The 25,451-nt window shown below is 40.8% G+C and overlaps 1 protein-coding gene across 1 annotated transcript in view; it reads left to right on the top strand.

Annotated features, from left to right (window-relative positions):
- NKAIN2 (sodium/potassium transporting ATPase interacting 2) overlaps nucleotides 1-24,116 on the top strand; it is a 573,086-nt gene extending 548,970 nt beyond the window's left edge. The window contains exons 6-7 of the mRNA XM_055811170.1: nucleotides 14,905-14,986; nucleotides 20,445-24,116. Coding sequence (XP_055667145.1) covers nucleotides 14,905-14,986; nucleotides 20,445-20,454 — 92 coding nt within the window. The 3' untranslated portion in view covers nucleotides 20,455-24,116. The remainder of the gene's footprint in view (nucleotides 1-14,904; nucleotides 14,987-20,444) is intronic.
- The last annotated feature ends 1,335 nt before the right edge of the window (nucleotides 24,117-25,451 follow it).

Here is a 25,451-nt window from a genome sequence, read left to right on the forward strand (position 1 = left end):
TGGACACAGCACTCCAGATGTGGTGGCAGCAGGGCAGAGTAGCAGGGGAGGATCACCTCCCTGGACCTGCTGGCCACAGTCCTCCTGATGCACCCCAGGATCTCACTGGCCTTCTTGGCCACCAGGACACACTGCTGGCTCATGGGCAACTTGTCATGGGGTCACCTCAGGCAGACTGAGAGGATGTGAAGGAGAAAAGCTTCAGCTGTAGAAGCACAATCAAGTTGCTCTTAAGCTGCTTGGGCTGAATTAGCTTTGCTCTCAGAGTAACTGGAACAAGCCAAAAAAAAAATATTTTTCCATTCTTTATGCAGTTTTTATTAAGACAACAAATGAGCAAGAGTAGAATTAAGCAAACATTTCACTAAGATTAACCTACTCTAAGCTCACTAAAGGATTAGGAATGGAACAATACAGTGATCAAATCAGGATCATAACTAGGGCTTAATCAGCAAGTCTAGAGGGTTTAATTACTCACACACCAAATAAATCCAGCAACAGGCTCCCTAAATCAAAGCAGAAGTTTGCACTACCTTTCACGAGAACAATATTTTTGGGGTTAATTCTGCACCAAGGATTAAAGAGGAAGTTGCTTTCCCTCTTGGTACAGTCCCAAGCACCAGAGGTGAACTGCAGCACCCATCCTCAAGGGTCAGACAAGGATGGCTTTTCCCCAGCTCCTTCCCTTGGTGGTAGTTTGTCATTCCCAGAGTTCCCTTCTGCATCATGTTCCTCATGGCTGCATAGGGAGGAGGAACCCTGAGCACCTCAGGTCTCCATCTGGCAAAGATGGGGAAGGATGGGTTCCCAGCAGGGCTGCTGCTGACTCAATGCTCTCCTCGTCGCTGTTGCCACTGGTAGACCTAAGCCATTGTCATTCTTACCTCACTGTCATTATTAGCTGCAGTAATTAAAAATAAAGCATGAAAATGTCAGCAACAGTCATTACTTGGAGGCATTCAGTGGCTGTAAACTTATCAGAGTTCCTCATTTGTTTTCCAAAATCATATTATGCCTGCATTTTTCAAAGGCTGCACGTTATTATTAATAACATTAAGATGTGCATTTAATGTGCATTTCCTCCCTAGCAGTTTGGCTCCCTGTTATAAGATATTACTGCCTTACTAAAAGAATATTCAATGTATTTTTGAAAATTTTATTAAATATACAGATATTTTGTGAAAAACTCTGGAATGTAAGCAATAAAGCAGCATCCCCCTGGGGCTTTTTTGTCTGTAAGCGATTGAAAAAGAAACCTGGGTTACTGAAGTGGGAATTCTGCACTCACCTTGCAGATTCTGTTCAGGGAAAGGGGACTGGGTTGTTATTAGAGGGACAGCTTTGACTGGAAGAGAATCCCAGCCTAGAGAAAATCACCAAATCAGTCTGTATCCCACAGTGAAATCCTAATCCAGAAGTCTCCCTTGCAGACCCAGACAGGGAGAAGAAACAGCGTTTACCTACCATAACGCAATGGCAAGGCAATTAGAGAACAAATATGGCCTGTCTGACTGTTCCCTGACTACCCTGAGGTACAACCTTTGCAGTCACACTAGCTGGGATCCAACTTGCACATACACTATCTTCTTTTCTCTTGGCACTGTTTCCAGGTAAACTGCAAAGCAAAATAAATTGCAACTAGATTAAGTAGATTGCTGCTGCATATTCTTCAAGCCTAGTTTTTGGGGATGTCTGGCACAGAAGCTCTAGATAACTCTTTAAAATTATTTCACACACACACTCTCAAACATGTAAAACCTTGAATTCAAGATTTATTTGAATTACTTAAGACATTCAGGAAGACAATACCACAGACAGGGGATAACTACTGGTGAGCAATACAGTATAGTGATAATGTGCCAATAAACTCAGTGGCCAACCACAATCCACCCTGGGATACCAGGCCTGACCTGGGAAGTAAGAAGGTGATGACCAGTATGAAGGTGATGACAAAGATTTTCTTATAAAAGATAATATTAAATTCATTGGATGTGAAAGATGTGACATTTTGACAAACATCTAGGATAGGTAGAAAAGCCTGTTAATTTTATTTCTGATAAATGCTGCCTTCCACCTTTGGGCAGGTTTTTTAAGCCCACATACTTCTGTTTCCCATATTTAAAATTAAAATAATGACAGGGACAAACTCACAGGCATGTTGCTTCGTAACTTTGAGCTTCTGGCATGAAAGGCACTACTGAAGTGTGGAATATGCTCAGGTACCACTTTATTTCTGTGCCAAATGCTTTTCACAATCTGCTTAGCAAGACATTACAGAGAAATAATACCTCAGCTTCCATCTCTGCTTAAAAATCTCTAAAACAAAGACAAAGAGAAACCAGTGGCAAACGTTCAGCTATGAATTCTGCTTCTTTGCTTCCCTTCCCATTCTCTGATGAATATGGCTGTAAATCCTGAGACTCCCAGGACAGGAGAAAGATTGGAAGCAAGCAAAAACTAAGGCTGAGGGTGATGGCTGAAGATGACTGCAACCACCTTTCTGCAGTGAAGACTGGACTTGAATGCATCTCTGGAAGTTGTTGTCCTGGGCAGCCTGACAGGGCTCTTCCCCACAGCTGCAAGGTGATGCAACAGCCACAGTGTAAGCTCAGCCCTACTAGTGCAGGGTTACCTGTGACATTTGTGTAACACAACACAAGATAGGAGCTACTACATCTATCCAGCCCCATATCCAATACCCAGTAGTGAAGAACAACTGATGCCTTCCTCCATATCTACTTGCCATATAGGCATATAAGAGCACAGCAAGTTTGTGGTTCCCAGAAAGTCCTGACAGCGATTTGCAATTCAGGGACTTCCTTAGCCAGAAGTGGTCTCATTGTACTTAGTTTCCCACAATGGTCTTTTCTCCTGAAATTGTCCACCTATGTTTGAACCAAGGAGGTTTTTATCAAACACAGCCTCCCAAGAGAAGGAGTTCCAGTACCTCAGCTGTATGTTTTGTAAGTTTTGCACTTAGCATTTGAGTAATGTGTCCTCAGTCTTTGTCTGGAAAACACCATCTTCCATCTTCTCCTTTTCCATGCTGCCGCAGGTGACTTTAGTCCCACACACCCATGGCCACAAGTAATTAAGCCTGCAGTTTAAACTAACAATTGAGATTTCTAGCACAGTCAGTGGAGACAGGGGTATAACTCCAAAGAGCAATTTGCCCTATCTGTGGTAGACATCTCTCTCCCAAAAGGGTGAATCGCTGGTCTGGCTTGTTTGGTTAATGCTGAGGACAGCCTAGGCAGTCTGCAGAGGCAACATAGGAGCAAATAAGAACAGGAATAAATACAAGCCAATATTTATAACCCAGTTGTTCTCCAGCTGTTGAATGGGTCATTCATGAATGAGAACTCAATGAGCACGCTGCAAAAGCTGAAGCCGAAGCTTGGTTTTGCTCAGCTGCACTCTCCAATTTACAGCCTGTGGCTAAATTAGGAATTTACTTGTTTCATTTAGTGTGGTGACTGTTATGTGAACTGAGCAAACCAAAGGGAGGGAAATGGGATGCCTTCAGCTGTCAGGATGCTGATGGAAGTGTGGAGCAAGAGAAGCCTTTGAAATCCCATGGTACCACCTCATGCTTGTCATCCTAGACAGCTGCCTTGGAGAGCCACAGTGCCACCAGGAACATTTAGGAAATTCCCTGAAGTGCATCAACCTTCTGCACATACCAATAGCTGGTTCCTGTGTCATTATTTCCAGCCATGTCCTGTCTTGGAGGGGACCTTTCGCCGAGCAGAAGGCTGGTGTTGATCATCTCGTTCTCACCAGTGCAGAGCACAGGCACTCCACGTCCCACAAGGCATGCTCACTGATTTGAAAGCACAGGCTGAAAATGTCTGAGCTGCAGAGTGGAAGGCTGAAGCACAGGGGAGAAAGCCTATGGCGGGAAGATACAACAAGTGAAACCAGCTGCATTTGAGATGCAAATGGACCTCAGCAGTCCAAGGTGTCATAGGGCTTGGCAGATGTTACACAGACTGGTCTGTGATCATTTGGCACTGCACTGCGGAGAGAGAAACAAACGTAAAGCTCAGAGGAGGCGCAGTTTGTTTAAATAATAGCAAGTAATTAGTCTGAAGACAAAATCAGTGATGGCATTTTATAATTACAATTAATTTAAAGGTTAATTTCCTTTGGTGCTAAAATCTTATTTAAAACATTTACCAGGAAAGAAAATTAGGATGTTACTATCTAGATGTATAGAATGCTTCTGGGAATCCATGCCTATTATCACTAGAAAATTAGGTTAGACTCAAAGTGGGAATTTCAATTCATTTTAGTGTATAATAGATGGTGGTCAGGGCCTTAAGTCAGAAGGGTTGCTTAGGGTAGACTGTGCAATTTGCATTTTCTTTGTTTGTGGGATTAATTGCAAATGTTTCCAACAAAAGGGCTGAGTTTATACATGAACAAGCTTGACATGAAAAGAAAATTGGTTATGGATTGCTGCCTTCGTAACTAATGAAGTTGATGTTCAAGGAATCCTTAGGAGACAGGGTTGTGGTATGAGTCAAATATATAAATAAAATCACAAAGGGGGAAATGGTGGTGTTGCTGGCTCCATCTATTGTAACTTCTCTGCTCCCTCATTGTCTTCCCTGCCACTCCCCTTGCATCCATCACTGCCTCCTGCAGGGATTGTCAACCTCAAGTTTAAAAAATGTCTAAATAACATAATGTAAGGCTTGGAGGAAGTAACATTTCCATTCCAGCAGCTCATCACAATGGGATACTGCTTAATAAAGTCAATGCATTATAACAGCCAGGGAGATACACTTAACTTGCATCTTTTTTTTTTTAACTATTCACCACACATTTTATCTTTTCAAGAAAGACACATTGCAGGAGTGTTGGAAAAGATCCACATGTGTTAAAAGGGAATGAACAGTTAACATCTTTTTTGTGAAGAAAGATACATTTCCTGCCAAAACGTTTTGAAAATATTATTTTTCTGTCATTGTTAATTGTTTCAGGGGAGGAACACAAAGAAGTCCAAATGATAAAATTATGTCCCACACAGTTGTGTCAAACCAGCAGCAGAAATGAGGTAGTAACTAGTGACAGTTCTGACAACAACAGCCACAGATGATTTGAAGAGGCACTCAGGTTGTTGCCACCACTAATAGGACGTGGTCTTCCTGGCTATGGAAATGTTTTGTCATTTAAAATTAAACTCATATTCAAAACCAGGAAAACTTAGCAAAATCCAAGACTCTCCACAAGCTGAAAATCGCATGAAAAATGGTTTCAGGTGGACCGTTGTGGGGTTTATTGATGCTGGTGGAAGGCTCCATTTCAGTGTCAGTCATTTATTCCTCCTTTGCACTGGATGTGGAGGGCAGGCTTTGGAGGCAGACTCTCCTGCACTGCACCTAGGGGAGCATCTCCTCCTTCGTCCCGATGGAGGGAGGGCAGCTCAGACCATGCAGAGCACAGGTGGGGGAGCAACCCACAGGCCTCCTTCCTCACCCTGGCTTCCCAGCCTCCAAGGGCGGCTGGCTGCCTCCTCAGGGGCTCAGCCAAAACGAGCAGGTTGTAACACCACAGGTCCTGGCCAGCCAGGCTGGGTCGGGACTGAAGGACTGCAACGTCTCAGAGAGGAGCAGATATGAGCTGCTGCGGGTGGACCAGACTCAGTAACCGTTTCCAGCAGCCTTGAAAAGGCCACCTGCCCACAGCCTTAGTGTCTTCCCCACTGAGACAGTCAACGTGAGCTCCTCACGGTTTCCTACATGCCTGGGATACCTTTGTACTAAATTATTTTTATCAGCATGCCTTCTGTTAAAGTTTTCCTTACTACTTTTCCTTTTAAATATCTAGATAGGTCTTCATTAGCGTTGGATTGTTAACTTCCATAGGTTTGGTCCTTAATTCTCCACTTTGCTGCACCTACTAATGACTCTTTCTAATTTATTAGTGTGGTGGTCACACTTGGAGGCCACTGCCCCAGGCATTTTCTTTTTTCTCTTTGTTTCTTTTTTCCTCTCTTTATTGCTTGCCCCCAGCAATGATCTGGCTAAGAACAATTTTTCGTAACGATTCATTTGATAACTTCTATGATAATTCAGTCTACCTCACATTTTCTTTAATTCTTAGAATGAATTGTCAGTCAAAAACTATGGCAGGGCTATATTTTTTTTCGCTTTGTACTCAAGCATGAAAATTTGAAAGCAAATAGTTATTATTCAGCAGTGTCCAGGTCTGTCCAGTTTAGAAAAATAGTACATTCTTCAGACTATTAATGTTCTTATAGCTGAGTGGAGGTCTTTTACAGACTCTTTACTGAGCACTGGTCAAGCCCCACTGCAAGCTTGGACAAGCCTTGCAAAGCCTTGCAGGGGTCAACTGGCAGCCTACCTGACTGCAACCCTATTTCCAGGCCTATAAGCTTGACAGGTGGCTTGCTGCGTTTATCAGATATAAAAGGCAGCACTGAACATTTCGGTCCACTATTTCTCACTGCTGCAGCTATCCTCCAGACATTTCCTCCTAGCCTCTGGCTCTTATTCTTGCCTGCCCTATCCCTGGTCCCTGTTTCATCCTTCAGCTGCTGCAGCCTCACTCGTGCCTCCCAGCCCTTGCTTGGCTACTCCTGGTTGCTTTCATCCCGGCTCCTTTCTGCTCAGCCATGACCCAGCTTCCCACCTCCTCAACATGGTTCCCATTGTTGGCCAGCCCTGCCTCCTCACCTCCAAAGCATCATCTTCATTGCTTCCTGACCTGAGGTTCTGACACTGACCAGACCTCTTCTCCACCTAGGAGTCTGAGATGCATTTTGGTTTCTCTAATTTCTAGACCCCCCAGCACCATTCAAGTTGATATTTTCTGCTGGGTACAACCATGATCTGAGCTCGCCTTGAATGCAATATCTTTGTCCCTGCCTGGTCCTAATTATAGGAAGTGATAGGCTGAGATCCCTGTCAGTATGTCTGTAAGGGTAGCAACACCAGATGGTGCTTATCAGGTTTCACAAACCTGTGTACCTCCCCAGTCCTACAGCTTGCCTCAGAAGGGCTGACCAGAGAATTAGCCAGGGGATCAGCAGTAACAGAGACAGGAGAAGGTGCTGCAGGCCTTTATCCAACCAGAAACTTGATAAGAGGAGAAGCAGCTGAAGGAAAAGTCCCTGTGAAGCAAAAAAATTACAGAATAATAGTGACTAAAAGTAAACAGCACAGGAATAGTGGCAGTGGGGCAGAATCTGAGCTGAGAAACTCCACCAAAAATTGTGTGGGGGTTTCCCTTTGCCATGATGTGGCCATCATAGGGCTTAGAAATGCCATGAGATTACAGTTTAAATATCTGAGGGTTTAGTTTCACCTTGCAAATGGGTGAGCTAAGATGACTTACAGGCCACTCCTGGCTGCTTGGCAGAAATGCAATTCATTGCACGGCAAGAACCAGACCGAGTGTCCAAGTCCTTACACTGTTCCTGAACCGTCCTGTGCCAGCAGGCAGGGCACAGCCTCACATACTGGCAGATCCCCTCCTTCCCCCTGCTTTCTCGGTGCTTGGCTCTATCCCATTTTGCAAGTCTAAATCACTGTGCACGCAGCACAAAGACCAATAATGTTTGATTATCATTGTAAACAAACTTTATTGAGATTGTATTCAAGCAAACCTCCTCCTGTGTGCTATATTGTTGAACAGCCACCAGCCCATGCTCACAGCATAAAAAGGTAGCAGCACTAAAGTGTTTGGAAGTGTCTTCACCAGTGAGGCGGGTAGCAGGATACTGGCAAAGCTGTAGGAGCAAGGGTGTCCCCATATGTTCTTTTGTATTTTTTTTTCCTCGTGTCATTTCCAAAGTTATTAAAACCAAGCCTAATTTTATTCCCCTCCATTTTTTCTCAGTTTGGCCAGATTTTAGCTACCAGCATTTGTGCACAGCTCTCTCTTGCCTCACGCACTCACTTCTGCACCAGCAGTGCCTCCAGTGACGTTATTAGCCACAGTTTGTTTTGCCTTCTCCTCTCTCACAGCCATGCATGCAGTGGAATGCCTCACTGTGGCAGTGAAGCTTAATCACAGCACTTCTGAGGCCTGAGTCCAGTGGGCCAAGTCTTCAGCCTGCAGAACCACTGTACATAAATTTAAGACCTCACAGGTCAGATGCAGCACAAGTACACCACACATTCTTTCTCAGCTATACCAGGCAGGAAATATGTTCAGCCATGACATGCATGTGCAAGAAGGATCCTTGTGCACATGCACATACACTTCCCTGGTCATTAAAACCATCTTTATCATGGATAATTTGTAAAATTTTAATATTATTTTAGTGGGTTTGATTCATGAATATATTTAAGAGCTACCATGATGCCAAGCACTGAACAAACATGAATGCCGGCACTGTTTCTTGCACTCTCTATATTAGAAAACAGACGAGCGGTGGATACAGGCAGAAAGTGAGCACAAAGAAACTATGAGCAAATATTGTTCACTGTGGTAGACAGGAATATAAGGGCATCGGCAATCTAATTATTGCAAACAGAGCAAAAAGGAGTTTGCGGGAAAATAATGAGAACTGTGAAGACATTCTCACAAGGAGAGAAAATGTTTGGAAATTTTACAAGTATGGAGGTCAAGCTGGCAGCATGGGGACAGAATTTAGCTTTTAGAACTGGAAGGAGGAGAGATTGATGTGGCGTCTCTACAAAAGGCTTTAAGTATAAGAAGATTTAGCTTCCACTTTATGTAATGTAGAAGGTTAAATCAGTAGCAGAATGCAGAGAAGAGTAACCTAACCAAAAGATGAGTCCTGCAGCTTTTGTCTCCTTAACTCCACATTTGCTGAGTTCAAAAAAAAAAAGGAACAATTGTGGTCTTTGACACTGACAGCCCTGGGTAAATGTTATAGCTGTGTCAACAGGTAGAAAAGTCTCCCTCTTCAATATGCAAAAATAATCTTTGGAAATTAAATACTGCACAGCCCAAACCAAAGTTGACATCTAACTTACATCCTCAAGTGACAGGCAGACTTGAGGGTACAACTGCCCTTGTTCACTATGGGAGGTAGCAAAGAAGGTTAGGGAGGGGCAACTGAGTTCTGGTTTTAGCCACGCTGAACTGGAATTGATGTTTAATTATCCATGGGTAAATATCGCAGTGAGAAGCTGAGATTTCAGTTTGTATAGAAGGAGCAGAGTGAGCACAAGCCAGGTAATCCGTGATACCTCAGAGAGCCATGACAGCAGAATTTGCATTTGCAAGTGCAATTACCCAGTTTACAGGATGTGGAGAAAAATAAAAGGCAGAGGTTACTGCTCATGGGACTCCAGCAGCATGCTGGTGGGAGAACCATCAGGAAAGGAGATGAATGATGAGGAGGATGAAAACCTGCAGAGGAGACAGTGGAGGCCACTGAGGCAAACATTTCAGGAAGACAAGAGCAGGGGCTGTGTGGAAGGTGGCTGGGTAACCATGAAGAGGACTCCATGTGCATGGCATTACCAGTTTCCAAATTTGGATACGAAGAGGTGATCTGACTGTGGTTTTAGCTGCGTGCAAGGGACAGAAACACAAGATGGAAGCAAATCTACAGAAATGAAGGAGAGTAGCTCTAGAAAGTGTTTGAAACCATTGGGGGGGGCAGGGAAGGTAGAATGGGACAAGCAGTGATAAGGGTAGGGTTGATTTTTTTATGACAGGAATTTACATCTATTTGTATTGGAAGGGAAATGCAAAAAAAAAAAAAATGGATCAGGAGTCTGTAACTGAGACAAGCAGAAGTTAGAACAACATTCCCATGCCTGCAGTAAGACAGAAGGGGAAATGAATGGTAAAAGGACTGGAAAAAGGCTGGCACAGTGAAGGACTACTTTATCAGTTTGCTCATACAAGAAATGGAAGAGATGGTGTGCAGAGAAACAAGTGGAGATGAGAGAAGGAAAGCAGATGAGGAGGTGATGCAGGTGTCTGGGGTGGAACTAATAAAGCTGGAGGAGCTAAGCTACTTCATCAAGGAGATGGACAATGTGAAGGGAAAAGAATCAATGACAGAAGTCACTCTCATTACAGAGAGTAACTGCTGAAGACATTTGCACTTTTAAAGAAGGAGCCCCAGGCAGGAAGCAGCTGTGGTGGCGAAGGCAGGGTTGAGTGCTGCCGGTAGATTCACAGATGTGAGAGGCAGGGCCTCATGCATCAAGGGAAGGGATGAGATAATCAGCAAAACAAGCGATAATAGGAAAGGAACAAAGTAAGGAGAAGGTCTGAGAGTGTGAAAGCAGTAAAGAAGTCATCCATACTGCAGGTCACATGCTGCCCAAGTACATGGCTGTTTCCCAACTTTTCCTTTTCTTTGCACATAAAGCTACTCATCCTCCTCCACATGCCTAAACTCTATATCTTTTCATATCTAGTCTGCATTGATTTTTGCATGCCTACTAAAATGCAAGGAAAGCCGTAACATCAAGTCATGTTTCTATACACAATTGCCCTAAACAACTCTTTGGGTCAGACCTTAAGCCAATGTAAATCATCATTGCTTCAATGAAGTTACTGAAGCTATAAACATATAAATTAGCTGAGGACCTGGATCTCTGTGCTTCTGTATTCATATCTTACAGAAGAAAATTTCTTTTAAGTAGAGTAGTGTCTAGTCTTCTGGTTTCTATTCGGTATCTTTCCTTCTGCTTTCTACAGGAAGATGTTATTGCTTTTATTCCACACTGTTTCTTTTCTCTTTGTCCATCTGTTGATTTCATCAGCTTCAATGTTTCTTCCTGCAAACTTTCCAGAAAATCCCTTCTTCCATATGAACATCCATGGCAATGGGGTCTTTTTTATGCATTCTAGTTTAATGGTCCCTCTACACACCACAAACTTCCAGAAATGAAAAATGAGAAGCCCATTTCCACCTCTCATTCTGTCCTGATATACACCAGAGACAGTGGGGACTGTGACTGAGCAGAGGATGAAATTCACATCCCTGTGGGTGCTTAGGAATAGAAAATATGTCCCTATTTTAAGTCATATGTCCTGTCTGTGTTACAGTTGCAACCACAGCCATATGCCTGATAAGCCCCTTAACACCAGCAATGGAAGAAAATGCTCAGGTTGAATTTCTTAGCACATATTTTACACATAAATAGTACTGCTATTATCCTATTCAAGTCTAGCTAGGAAAATAAGCATCTCGGCACCCAATATTTCAAAGGAATGGAATTTCGTGTTTGTATATGCACATGTGCTTTTGCTAAGGCAAAACATGACAAAGGAGCCACTTCTGATAACAGTGACATGTAAGATGAATGTAAAATAGAAGAGTCAAAAATGTGTTTGATGGATGAGGGTAAGGATGGAAGCTTCTGTAGTGGTTCAGCTAATGAGCCTTGTTTTATTCATTTCATGTTACTGCTGCCAGGAATGTATCAATCGTATGACACTTTTAGTGACCTTTCAGGCTCAGCCAGGATAAAATGCCTGCAGAAAGGGCAGCATTTTGCACGCTTTAAGAAACTAGCTCAGAGTCCACAGGGAGCTTTTAGCATAGCCTGGACACCGCAGGCTTTGCAGTGCTGAGAAACTGCCACCACCAAGAAATCTTGCTACAAAGAAATTACTGAAATCCTTTTGTATTGGATTTCACTTTCTATTGCCTACCTTTACCTACCTTACAAAGTTTGCTGCTGCGTGTAAGAAGACATTGTATGCCTACAAGGTCACAATAGTGCTCTCTGCCCTACTATCATTTGGTTACACACATGGGAACTTCCACTGTCAGCTGAACACAGAAATGTCACTACAAGCTCGCTTTGTCACTTGACAATCTGGCTTGTTAACACTCTATGTTTACTCTCTGCAACAGGGCGAAGACACAATCCATGCAGAGATACTCAGCATGTATCTTTCTCTCATGCCCACACAAACTTGTTTTACTCGAAGAAATCTTTTTCTTAACGTGTTGGTTTAACTTTCTGAAAACAAGCTTGAAATCACCCTTAAGACGTTTTGCCCCACAACTGCAAAACAGACTGTCTATGCCTGCAGCCTTCTAATAATGGGTTACCAGTTGCTTGAAGAGTCTTGGGAAGTACACAAGAAATGCAAAGCCAGACAAATGTATATAAGCAGCATCTGTAAAGTGACATGGGTTGACAGCAGTGAGACACTTAGTCAGAGGTCAAGAGTGAGGAAAAAAAGGAAAACTGGGCAGGAGAACAATAAACCACAGCTACAGCAAAGACATGTCCATTCTTTTTGCTGCAATCTTCATATTTGAATAAGGGGGTTTATTTCCTCTCAGCCTAGCGCTTCACTCAACAATACTCCTGTAGTGAATTCTTCATTCTATGCCTATAAATTCATATGCTTCCAAAGATCTTGGTCACATTGTAATAAAGTTATTCCAGTGGTTACAGACAGTGGGTAAGTAGGAAGCAACAAACGGCATTTCACTTGATTGTAGCAAGATTTTGGCCCTGTTAAAGATTTGTAAGCAGGCCAGGGAAGCACTACCCAGATGCAGTCACCATAGGTTCTGTGCAGAATTGTTTAAAACTTTATTTGAAATGTAGTTGTCAACCAGCTGGGATGACATTTCAATTGGGTTCCTACTGGGATGTCGGCTAGGGAAATAATTCTCTTCATTTTTGTTAACAGCAAGGATGATAGAGTAGAGAACATTTGTAGAAATTTCAGATGAAACCAGATTGGGAGGGGTATGAGCACTTGTGAAGACAGGATTAGAAGTCAAGATGATCTTGAGAAGTGGCTTGAAATCAAGAAGATGGAATTCAATACAGACAAGTGCAAAAGAACTCCTGTGGGGAAGAATCAATCGTCTTCAGATAAAATATGGACTACTTGGCTAGATTACAGTTAGTGTCAAAACATAAAAATAAAGATCTGGTTATTAAGCATTTGTATGATGCTGTTGAAAAAAGAAATTTAAAATAAAATAAATAAATAATAAGAAAACAAACAGCAAAACTCCCACCATGTTATTCCTGGTAATGTACAGAATATCTACATGCAGTTGTTCAGTTACTCCTGATTTGTGCACCTCACTGTAAGAAAAACCTAAGTAGACTGAAGAAAGATTGTCAGGCTTGAAAATTTAGAGGCTTGGAAAACATGGGCCATGAGAAAAATTTGAAAGAACTAAGTATACTTAAATCTGGAAAAGATGGATAGCATGAAAATGCTTTTTGAAAATGCTTAGAAGTAGTTATAAAAAAAAAAAAAGAAGGGAGGGCTCATTTGTCTTCATATCCATAGGGAGAAAAGGCCAACATGTAGAAAAGTAGTTAATTTGCAGGAAATTACATTTAAATTAGACATTAGGAAGTTAGGGGCAGGGAAAGGCAACACGGAGAGACTATAGAACTTCCTTCATTAAAGATGTCAGGGATTAATTTAGTAAAACATCATTCTGGGATAGGAGTATACGTAATGCTGCTGCAGAGCACAGAACCAGCTAAATTATTTCTGCAGGGGCCATTCGTGCTAGGGAAGAAGGTAGATGACAGGTTCAAAGTGTCTGTGGTTCTAATGGAGACATACTGTACCAATCCTGTCTAGTGTTATGGTGGCTTCTTGCTTAAAAAGTAAATGGTGGACAGAGGGGTACAAGAATTTGACTTTGTAACATGTCTGGAATGCCTGGGCCTGCATTGGTAAGTGTGGCTAATTGTAGCAGACATCGAGGGGTATTTTAGTATAAGATAACCTATCAATGCAAGTTTTAAGGACTCCAAACACTATGAAAGTTCTCAAACCAAGGGTTATAAATTTACATTTTGTGATTTTGATGTGAATGTTTCTGCATTTAAGATCCACAAGAAGCTATCATCTAACAAAGAATGGGGTGGGGTTTTTTTGTTTTGTGGGTTTGTTTTGGGGTTGGGTTTTTTTGTTTTGTGGGTTTGTTTTGGGGTTGGGTTTTTTTTTTTCCTTTTAATGTACACAGAGCCAGTCTGTCAGTAGTAGCATCCAGATCTGTGAAAAATGTACTTCCATACCTGAATTCTTTGGCTTTTTTCTATCACAATAAAGTCAAATTCACATCTTCTATGTAAGACAATATTTCAGGGATGAGAGCTGCCCACAAATAACCCCCAAAGCCAATACTTAGTCTCCTGGTGCAAAGGAAGCAAAGGGTGTGCTTTTACCTGTGTAAAGACAGTGTTATAGCAGAGAAACAGGGGTCTCAGGCTCAGATGAGATTGAATTGCCCTGGAAATTGTTTAAAATAAACAGAAGACCATTGGGAACTGACAACTGTATGAATTAATAAATAATTCCCTCCCTACAACCTTCCTGCAGACCTCCAGTATCTTGGGAGAAATGTTGGCTCCTTTAGATCTGTGAAGCCTCATCTCTGAAGCTCAGATAAATTGTTCCAACCCTCTGTTCATGCATTTCAACCCAAATGTCAAAGCAGGGAATCGGGGAAACTTTTGTCTCGCAGAGTCGGATTAATGTGCTCTCTCCTCTACATCACTGAACCACAGTATGACAACAAGCCAGACACGGTAATCACAGTCAGGAGCAATGCATTCATACCAATAAATGAATGGGTTTCCGCATTTCTAATATCTGAATAGCATGTTGTTCTGTACTCCAGTGAGGTGGTCTACCTGAAAAACAGGGATGTGCATATGTGTGTGGCTATTTCTGATAGACAGATGGCTGTTATACATGGAGGGATACCTCATTGTGTTTCTGTGATTTTAAAATAAATTTGAATTTAAAATTAAAAAGGGGACTTGGGCTTTCTTTTTTTTTTACCCTTTTTCTGCATTTCCACAATTAGTTGGTCTAATTTCAACAGATTATTAGGGGGGCTATCAAAAATAATCTGTGTGCTGGGTGGTTCTTGAATGTTAGTGCCTATCACTTCTGAAAAGATGTTGCTAATGAAAGCAATTTTCCCCCTTTCAGTTGATTTCATAGGTGGATTTGACTCTTACGGCTATCAAGGTCCACAGAAGACATCTCATTTACAGCTACAGCCCATGTATATGTAAGTATTAACTTCTGAGATATTCTGCAGAGTGGCAGGCTGATATTAAAGGATCATTAAGCTGAAAGATGATGTGACTTGAAAATTCAGAATAGGCAGAAGCCTTTTTTGATAGACCAAATTCAAGCTACACTTAAGCACCAACATTACTCTTCTGTCGAATTATAATGATTTCTTAGGGCAGGATATAACATGTCACAGTTTAAATAAAACCCAGCTCTCACCTGATTTTCCCCCATTTTCATTCAAGCAGGTTCCGCTCAGAGGCAATGAGAATTTGGTGTAATAAAAACCAGCCAGATCTGACAAAACTTGGTTGCAAAAAAGTGTTTTTATTAAGATTTATCAAAAGTTCAACAACTTGCTAATTTAGCAGGTGCATTTAGTATTTGTCTTACCAGCACAACTGTTCACTGAGGCACCTCTGTACCTCATTTCCAGTCTCCACAATTAAAAATAACAAAAAAAATGTAACAACATATGGCTTTTAATACCAGCTTGATTAGAAGACAGTATTTTACCTAGCCAGTGAATGACAACTCCATCCACTGCCTAGAAGTGCAGCCTGATATATTTAGGGATTAAATGGGTAATCAAATCTTAGCACATACACACAACTGGATTACATTCACACTAGAGCTAACACCAACCATAGACCAGTCCAGGAATAACCGTCTCCAAATATTTCTTGCACTGATGCCAGCTGCAATTCAAGACAGTCCTGACTGCCCAGATAAATCTTACCTCACTGCTGTGGCCTTTTGAAGTGATTTTATTACCATCACTGGCCTACATGGTAAAAGCACAGCACAAAATAGCTCACAAAGGGGCAACACAAAATAGCTCACAAAGGGGCAACATTTACTTTTTTCCTTTATTTCTCTTCTGAACATCTCTTCTGAGGAAAAGAACTAAACAGAAGCAAACAGTATCCATCCCAACATACACTTCCATTCACCCCTGAATGTAACTTCATTTCTTCTGATTAGTGGAAGCAAGTCTACTAATGGATTAGTGGATTTTTGTATGGAACTGGCATATACTCCTTTATCAGTGGTACAATCAATTCTGTGGTAGTGCTTAGGATCGGGCCCTTTGGGAGCTTTGTTAGGAGCTTTTTAATAATCTCAAATTACAACAGTGCATATCTCCAATGCCATCTTAACTTCAGCTTCCCATCTGTCTGTGCTCAAGTAAAGATTTTTCACCTGCACTTTTGGCACAGTGTTGTGCATTTAGAAAATGTTATTTCCTTCCTAGTATTATGTGTGGCCCGTAGGTACTTAGAACAATTCTAATCCTATTTCTTTCTCAGTATACCATACCTTGCCATCAACATATGGAGCTCTCTAGCTGAGATATTATCCCATTCTCTTTATGCTTTCAGTGTTTCTTCCAGAACAGCAGATTGTATTTATTGAGCATCTTCATACCGACTAGAAAGCAAGCTAGACCTGTGGAAAATAAGAAGGCAGTATTTTTAAGCTTGTAGCCGAGATGAAGAGTTATGATTCGTCCACATAAACTGTGTTCTACCTTATTTCAATGCTGTGTTCTCACTGGAGTATAGGTGATTTCGCTGTCTTAACTGAGACAGAAATCAGTATGTGAGCTGACATTTTGTCCAGTTAACCCACAAAAGTATTGCCATGTCCCAGCTGCAGTCAAAGACAATTCATGCTTCCCTCTGACTGCATAGTATTTTACAAGGTTCTCTAGAATTGCTACGGTCTGTCCTTAAGGTTTTTACAGCATTTAGTAGTACCTTTCTGTTATTTACAGCTGAGGCACGCTAGGAACACATGCATATGTATTCACCCTGCAGTTTCTCTGTAAACGTAGGCAGACCATTAGGTAGTGGAGTGACAAATTCAAGTGTCAAATTAATCAAGCCGTGGTTTGATTGGTTCATAGGATTGTTTACAGCAATATTACATATTGGAAATCAAAACACACAAATATGATAACAGCAGGCCATACCTGATGTTTTAAAGCTTTATTTGTTGGGAGGGAGGGTCTGGTTCCCTAGGAATCTTGCTCACCAAGGAACATTGGTGTTAGCCTCCAGAGTATTCAAGAAGAAAAAAAAAAACAAAACCAGGACTTTACTCTCTGGCCAATGTCACTTTACAATGCTCAGCATCTCTAGGTGAGGAGTAAAAGGTAAGAATCATTTAACACAGAAAGGCATAGGATAGGATAGGATAGGATAGGATAGGATAGGATAGGATAGGATAGGATAGGATAGGATAGGATAGGATAGGATAGGATAGGATAGGATAGGATAGGACAGGACAGGACAGGACAGACCTTCTGCTTTATGGAGTCCATTGCCATACTCTTACCACTGTCCAAGGTGTAATATTATCCATCTAGGATATAACTCTACCCATACATATCCACATAGCTGTATTCAGAGAACTATTTCCACTACTTTATCAATTGCCACAAATTATCTTTGAATCCACAGGCAATGGAAGATATATTAAGCATCATCCTTTCTAATTCCTACAAAAGATCAGCTAAGATAGCTTGTTGCCACATCTACATCCTCTACTATTCAGGCTCACACTGGATGCAACTCATGGGGATCTCTGGGTTTATGAGAGAAATAGTAGATAGCTGCCTCTAAATCATTTGGTTACTAACCATATCCCAAGGCACAATAATGCCTCTTTTTATTGTTTGTGGTGTGGTGGTGCCTATAGGTGTGCTAGGCACACTACAAAAGTGAAGGAGAACATATGACCTTAGCTTTGAAGAGCTTAATAAAACACTATTAGTTTCTAACAGTTTTACAGATCTGTCAAAATGCAATTTTCAACGTGTATTCCAGAAATAAGCACAGAGAACCCCCATATATTTACCAGATCAATTAATACACAGAAATAGTAGAAATCTTAAAGACATATAGAATGGCATGGTAAGTCTCAGTCATCACCTACATACTGCTTGCTGACGTGAATTGATTTAGTGGATTGCAAAGACAGAATTCCATAAACACAAACTTTTATTTCAATTCAAGCCAGACAGATTTACATCCAAGTGTTTTAAATCAATTTTAACTGTTTTTTACACACACAGTTTAATTATTATCCCGAAGGAATGCTGGGTTTACTAATTGCTAACTGTTAAGACACACTTTCTTGTAACCAGCTTCCTCCTGTGTGCTAAAGTTAGCACTTCGTTTTATTAATTTGGAGGTTATACTGAACCTACACAAAATTACACAACCAATTAAATAATTATATTGATTTATTCAGGCTCCTCGTGTTTATGTTTCTATTGTGACAGGAGTTTTTTATCTAAAGACTTATTACCTTTGATTTGTGATATCAATCAAGCTCTACTTGTAAGAATATTCCAGTTTAGTTTAAACACAGTACACTTGTGTGGAATTTCATCAGTTATGCAAAACTACCAAAAACTAACAGGATACTTAAGGAAAAAAAATCTTGGTTTATGGAAAAGAAGTGTTATCTGTAGATAGTGCATTGAGGTGAATATCTCTGGCTACTGTTTCCTTAAATAGTCTAGAATTGTTAGATTCAGGCTCACTTTGTTTCTTTTTTCTATATTTTAGGCTTTGAATTCCAATCACAACTGTCTTTATCATCTCTCCCAATTTCACATTTAATCTAAATCAGCTTATTTTTTCAGAAGAAAAATATATTCTATTTAAAATTATGTTTTAAATAAAACACTGGTGTTTTGGGGGAGAATTCTTATCATTACATTTGTCTACCTGTTATAAATGGATTTTTTTATTATTTAAGTGCCAACAGTATGCTCTGTGCTGTACAAACCAAGAAGCCTAGACACTCCCTTCAAAATGAATACGCTTTTTAAACAGAATGGGACAGAACCGGTGCTCATGTACCTCCTTGCAGTGTGGCCACAGCTGATGTACTAAAAAGCAGCCTCCTGGCATTCCGTGTGGGAGATGTCAGTGCTCATTTCCAGACCATGGGACAAGAACATAGTAAGATGGTGGAAAACAATTGTCAAGAGAAAATTCTGCTCTTGGTTGGTGACCAAGGAAGGTGACTAAACGCTCCATGGCACTGATTCCACTGCACATGAAAAAACACAGTTATAGTTGTGGAACAAGACTGCACTGCATGATCACTGTTCTAAGAACGGTAGGATGGCAGGAGGATAGAGAGACTACATTTTCCACGGGAAACTTGTTTGCTCAAGAAAAGAGGTAGCGAAGCAAAAAAAAAGTATGCATGTCTGATGCTGATGCCTAATGCACTGGAGAAATTGCTCAAAAGCAGTTCAGCCCTGAAGTGAAGTTTGCTTTCCTCGTATTCTGTGAAGTATGAGGATCTTTGCATTATACATATATATATATATATACACACACACATATACTATATATGCATAGAAACACACACACCAATATGTACACACACCCCTTTATATATATGTGTGTGTATATATATATATGCCCACTTATGTGTATTCTGCTACACAAGACTGTTGGTAGGCATTGCTTTTCACAAGAAGGCATTTAATGATAGTTTCTATCTAACGGGATCCAATCTTTCACCAAACGCTAGAGGGATTTTGAATCAATAACTCAGGAGGAGAGGGGTGTAGGAGGTGTTAGTGTATCTGCCTCATACTACCCATCTTTTCTCTCTGTTGTGTTTGCACGTGCATTACACTGGTCATGGTCTCCTAGTCTAGGCTGCAGGTATTTGTCTAGATAATTGCACATACTGAAAGTACTACCTACTTGACCATTCACTTGTAGTATAAATGAAACAAGCAAGACACAAAAAACAGCACCTACCGTACAACCACCCTCACAGCAAGTTCATGCAGTACAAATCTGGTGCGTTATTTTCTCCTCGTGTTTGTGGGATTCAGACATTATGGGCAACATTTCGTTTAAGTAAACTATCAGCTAAGCCTTGTTTAGCAATGAACAACATTGCCCATTTCAGGCTGAAAGCTGGAGTTACAAAACACGGGTTTGGGACACGACGGTTCAGGTGTGCAGGACTGTGGCACTCGTGCATGCAGTCTGCTTTGGGAGTGCGCCTTGGGTGGCTTTCCCAGGCACCTACAATTCAGCCTTTCTGTCCTCACACTGCATCGTTTCTTGCTTTTACAAAGACAGCTACATTTCTGATGTATTTTATATATATAGATGAGCTCACCATCTATCAGTTGACCCACGGCTATATAGTTAAGACTAACTAAATATCACTCCTGCCTAGAATGGTTCAGAAAACCTGTGCTGACTTCTCTGTCAATGTTCCAGAGAAAGCCAAGCAATCACCTGAGCAAACACTTGTCTTTCTGTCCTCTTCATCCTGTGTGTAGCTGAACTGTTACTTGGTGGTCGTTTACACGTGCTTGCAAAAGGGCACCAGAGCAGCAGGGCAGTGATCAGATAGGTATATGGTGGATCATAAGTATCTTTTATTTTCTGTCTTCCTTCTAGGTCAAAGTAAACATGGGGACTACTCAACATGGGCTGGAGGACCTGTCAAAGAAACTGTTTCAGGATGGCCTTCTGGTTCTTCAAAGAGCAAAAATGATCCAGTTTTTGTGCTAAAATATATATATACATATATATAAAAAAGCTGATTGAACAGTGATACATAAAACAATGGACACTTTCAGCCCCTCTTTCTAACAGGTACTAAGGAAGATGCCCCAGACCCCCACCTTGGATCTCCTGCTTCCCAGCACCAGAGGGCCAGAGAAGAGGTGTTTGTGCCATCTTCTGGCTCTTCCCTACCCCGGCCACCGCCAGCGTGGCCCATCTGGATTAAGACATGAACCCAGCAAATTCGGTGCTTTCAGAGCCACCTCCGCACTCCTGGCCGTGTCAAGTCTCCTTAGTCAACACAACACTAAAAATGCCAGGATGACCTTGCAGCAGAAGTCAATAGACAGCACGTTGTTTGCCCTGAAGGCTGTACAGTTCATACTTGCCTTAACCCAACTGCGTTGCACATCAGAGAAACTCCGTGCAAGCTTTCTGAAGTAACATGCTGCTGTTAATTCTGAACGATTTCTAAGTCAGTGGTTTTCTTCTGTTTGGTTTTGTTTTGTTTTCATGTCAGGGAATAAGGCTCTGCTGCTCCATGGCTCCAGAGCAACCAAGTAGAAAACTGCCAGCTGTCTGAGAAGTGCTTTACTTTTGAGGCTCCACAGTGGTCAAGGAACAAAGTTTGTAATGGTTAAAAAAAAAAAAAAAAAAAAAAAAAAATGAGACCTTTTCGGGATCAGGATGGGGAAAGGGGTAACATAAACTAATAATTGAACCTACTGGAAATAAGCAGCAGAAACAGTGCTTCTTAATCCCGCTGTTTTTATTTATTGCACTGTAGGTGCTTTTATAGCTATCTCTAAAGGTCTTTTACTAACTACAGAGACATCTGCAGATTTCTATCAACAAAGGCCAACTGAATATGTACTAGCTACGTTTACTCTTTTATATCTAATTTCAACTGAAAATCCTCTGTAAGTGAGCTTTTTTTTCTAACTGCACCATAAGGGACTCATATTTTTTTGTTTGTTTGTTTCAGTTGGGGAGGGCAGGGAGGGACTAGTTGAGTTGAAGAAATATTGGAGACATTTTTGTGGTATATTTGGGGGATCTGTTGTGTGTTAGAACGTGTATTTTATCTTCCTGTATTGTTGTGGCTGAAAAAAAACCTGTGCTGTTACGTAGTTGGCAACAAGATGCCTTTGGAAATTTTGCTAGTAGGTCAATGTGTATATGAAATACTCTGAACTCCTAGGAACGTATGTTTTGCTCTACATCTGATCTGTATTTTCAAGCACTTAGGTGGCTTTCATTAGGAAAAACCCAATATTTTGCTCAGGCTTTTCAGAAACTTGGATTGTCATTGTTTCTTTGCTCAGACCTTGCATAGGCAAATACACGCACCTACCACACCTGAGGTGACCACGTAGCTTTTGAGGGTAAGAGGGAAGGTCAGTGCCTGAAAAGGCTCAAGAGTCCTCCGAGCAACTCCCTTTTCCTTGCTGGCCAAACCCCACACCTGCACAGCTCCCAGGCTCCCATGGCCTGTGCGCTCACACCACTCATCCATCCCTGTACAAACCAGTGTCCTTTACTGTGTCTGCATGGATGTACGGTGTCACAAGCAGCAACTCTGGACAATGACAGAGGAACAGGCATTCATCAGCAAAAACAACATACAGGACATGTTCAGGAACTATACTTACATTTATTCAGTGAGATTTTTATATATATATATATATACATATATATATATATGTAAGAGAGTGTGTGTGTGTGTGTGTGTGTGTGTGTGTGTGTGTGTGTATGTCTAGGTATATAAAATACACAGGAATAACCATTGACAGGGGCTGCATAACCCAGGGAGACTCTGATGCAGGGGGCCAAGGGCTCCAGCCATAGATCCTGCCAGGGATTTACTGCGTGAATTAGGCATGTCCTCTAGGCCTGATCCTGTAAAGCATTCCTTGCTGATTTGAATCTCAAATTTAAATTTTCACACTTGCGTACCTGAAATTCTGAGTTCGCTCTGGGTAGAGCTGCTTTTCACTCCCAGGAAAATCATGCAACTTTCAAGCACCAGGCTGAAATTTCCCGTAACTTGAAAGATTTCTAAAGTTTCTACTTTCATGTGGTATTCAATATAGCAGACATATAGTATTAAACACGATGTAGAGGTTTAAATGGTATTAAAATATAACAGGGTATTTTAGCTTTCCCTGTATACCAGTTAATCAAGATCATATTTCTATAAAAATCATTTTTTAACATGAAAAGAAACCAGTTTAGGCACCTAAGCAGCAATCCAATTTTCAGAAGATAATTTTTCATACGTTTCAGTGATTTCCCATGGAACAGCAGCTGCTGTAGTTAGCAATTTTAGAAGTCAGACGATTTAATGAAGTGTCTACATGTAGCTTTTAGGCCTGATTTTACTTTAGAAAATTTTGGCCTTAATTTCTCTGTGTCTTAGTCTTCCCACCTATAAAACGGGAATAATGTGTGCCTCACAGGCTTTTTTGTGAGGTCTGAATTGTTAATGTTTGTAAAGTGCTTAGGAAATAGGAAGCATATCTAACTCTTAAGGATTACAATATAAATGCGTGTTCATATATTACATATAGAGTAGATATACACACACTGACATACACACAGCATACATATATATACACATGCATACCTACATGAAGTCGGTATTCATAGCCCTGCTTAAGTTGCAGTTAGAGCACCACCATTGAAAAGAAATTAGAACTGTTGACTACTAAACTAAATAATTAGTGGACAGATCTCTTCAGGAAGCAGTTTAGAGCACAGTAATATGAGAATATCTGGATGACATTTTTGATTTGTACAGCTGTATCCTCCTCAAAATCCAGTAAAGAATGTTATTTTTCTAGGCTGGGCTTTTGTTATAAACTTAAATATTCAGAAGGCAAGAGATACAATCCAAATGTGTCTTTTTTTTTTTCCTTTTCTTTTTGGCATTTGTTAATTCTGAATGTATTTTTAACAAAAGTGATTTTTTTGACTTACTAGTGTAATTTGCATTAAAAAAAAATAAATGGAAAAAAATATAGGTTTCCAAGCTATTCATGGCCCCCTGCTGCTATTCAGAACTTAACAGAAAACTTAGAATTACTGTTCCCAACTGAGCAACAATGCAGAATAAAGAATCCTATTACATTTACATGATGATAATCCCGATCTGTGCAGTGCATGGATGTGACAGCACTGAATAGAAATTGCCAGGTCATGACACCATTTTAATTCTGTCATAGGTAGCAGGTTTTTTCATTATCACTGACGCTAAAAGGTTTCTTTTACAAGGCTGACTGCAACAGACTCTTCACTTAGAAAACAGGTCTTTTTTGCCCACTCATCAGGAATTTTAAGCCTATGATAGGTTTACAGTTGCCAACAGTGTTAAGTATTGCAAAAGTAATCCTTGTTAAGAAGGAGCTATATAACATGGATATTTCCACTGCATTAATATTCTTTTATATGCTGTTGATTGTCCCTACACTGAGATGATGAAATCCTGTCTTCAGTAACATCTTTATAGAGTTCACATGCATTGACAACTTGCCTGAGGTCATTTAATAAAAGTGGAGCAGAATGGTATACATTTCAAGATACTCGGTCATGCTCTCCTAAGACAATTCCTTACCGAGTTCATTAATTATTGTCATTAGGACTTCTTATGCCATAATTATAGTGCAAGTGATAATTTTCAGTCAGGTAAAGAGAAACGGTTCATGCTGTATTTGCTTAATTTAAGTACTGGTTGCAACATTCAACTGCCACACGGCATGCTGACAAAGGCTAGTGCAGTATGTATTGATCCCTGGATGTCTCCAGACAGGACCAGCTATTAACTTCGTGTCTGAAGGTTTTGATCACTTGCACTCCCACCCTCCATTTTAGCGCACTGATAGTAAGCAAAGCAAAACTCCATACACCATGAATCCTTCCAGACTGTAATATTTTCCGGTCCTCTGTTTTATATTTAAATGCAATTACTCAGAGGATGAGGATTTTTCTCACAAAGATGGAAAGCCCTATGAATAGCCTATGTGTATGTTTTGTTTGCTTGCTTTTTACTGATGAGTCTTTTCAACACAGCTGAGACAAAATTGATAGACTTTTTGAGTTTGTTTTCTAGCTAATCTTAATCTGGCTTCTTCCCAGTGCATGTGGATTGCTGACAGACACTAAAGGTAAGCCAGGTTTTACTGAAGAACCAATGCACAGAAATACTGCAGACAGCACTGTGTCCACTACTCCTTGGAGAAAGATCTAGGCAGTTGTTATGCTAATCAGTCTGCTCCAAGCTATGTGCAATATTAAATGTAATTACCATGTATAAAAGAAACTGCCCTTTAGACTGCAGTTATTCATTCACTTGGCAATGTTGGGTTAATGGTTGGACTTGATGATCTTAAAGTCTTTACCAACGTAAATGATTCTATGATTCTAGAGAAGTGACATGGCACAAAATGAGTCAGTAAAAGATATTTCCTTCCTGTAGTCACTAAAAAGCTTAATCCCCAGCCGTGGACTGAAGAAATTGGCTCTGTTCGGTCTTGTGCCCTGACAAGTCTGTCCAGACCGTCACCAAGAGGGGCAATTGCAGCTGGTTGGAGTTGTGACCTTTGCATAGCTGAGTGGGATAAAAAGAAAGATATTATACCAAATGTGGAGTTTTATGTAGCATCATACATGCATCTGTTGTGCATCCTTCTCCATATGTACAAAAGAAGGATCTTTTAAAATGCACTCTTCCTTTATCTCTCAGAAACCAAGTGAGATGGATAATCTCTTTTACAAGCATCTTCCAAATCCTTCCGAGGTTCCTAAAGAGGTTTTTTATCAGGTCCAATCAAAACACCATCTTTTCTGCTCTCTGTTGTGTAGAAGACTTAGCTCTTGAGACTTCCAAATGCCTTGGGATTA

Source organism: Falco peregrinus, chromosome 7 (genome assembly GCF_023634155.1).
Source record: "Falco peregrinus isolate bFalPer1 chromosome 7, bFalPer1.pri, whole genome shotgun sequence".
Lineage (NCBI taxonomy): Eukaryota > Metazoa > Chordata > Aves > Falconiformes > Falconidae > Falco > Falco peregrinus.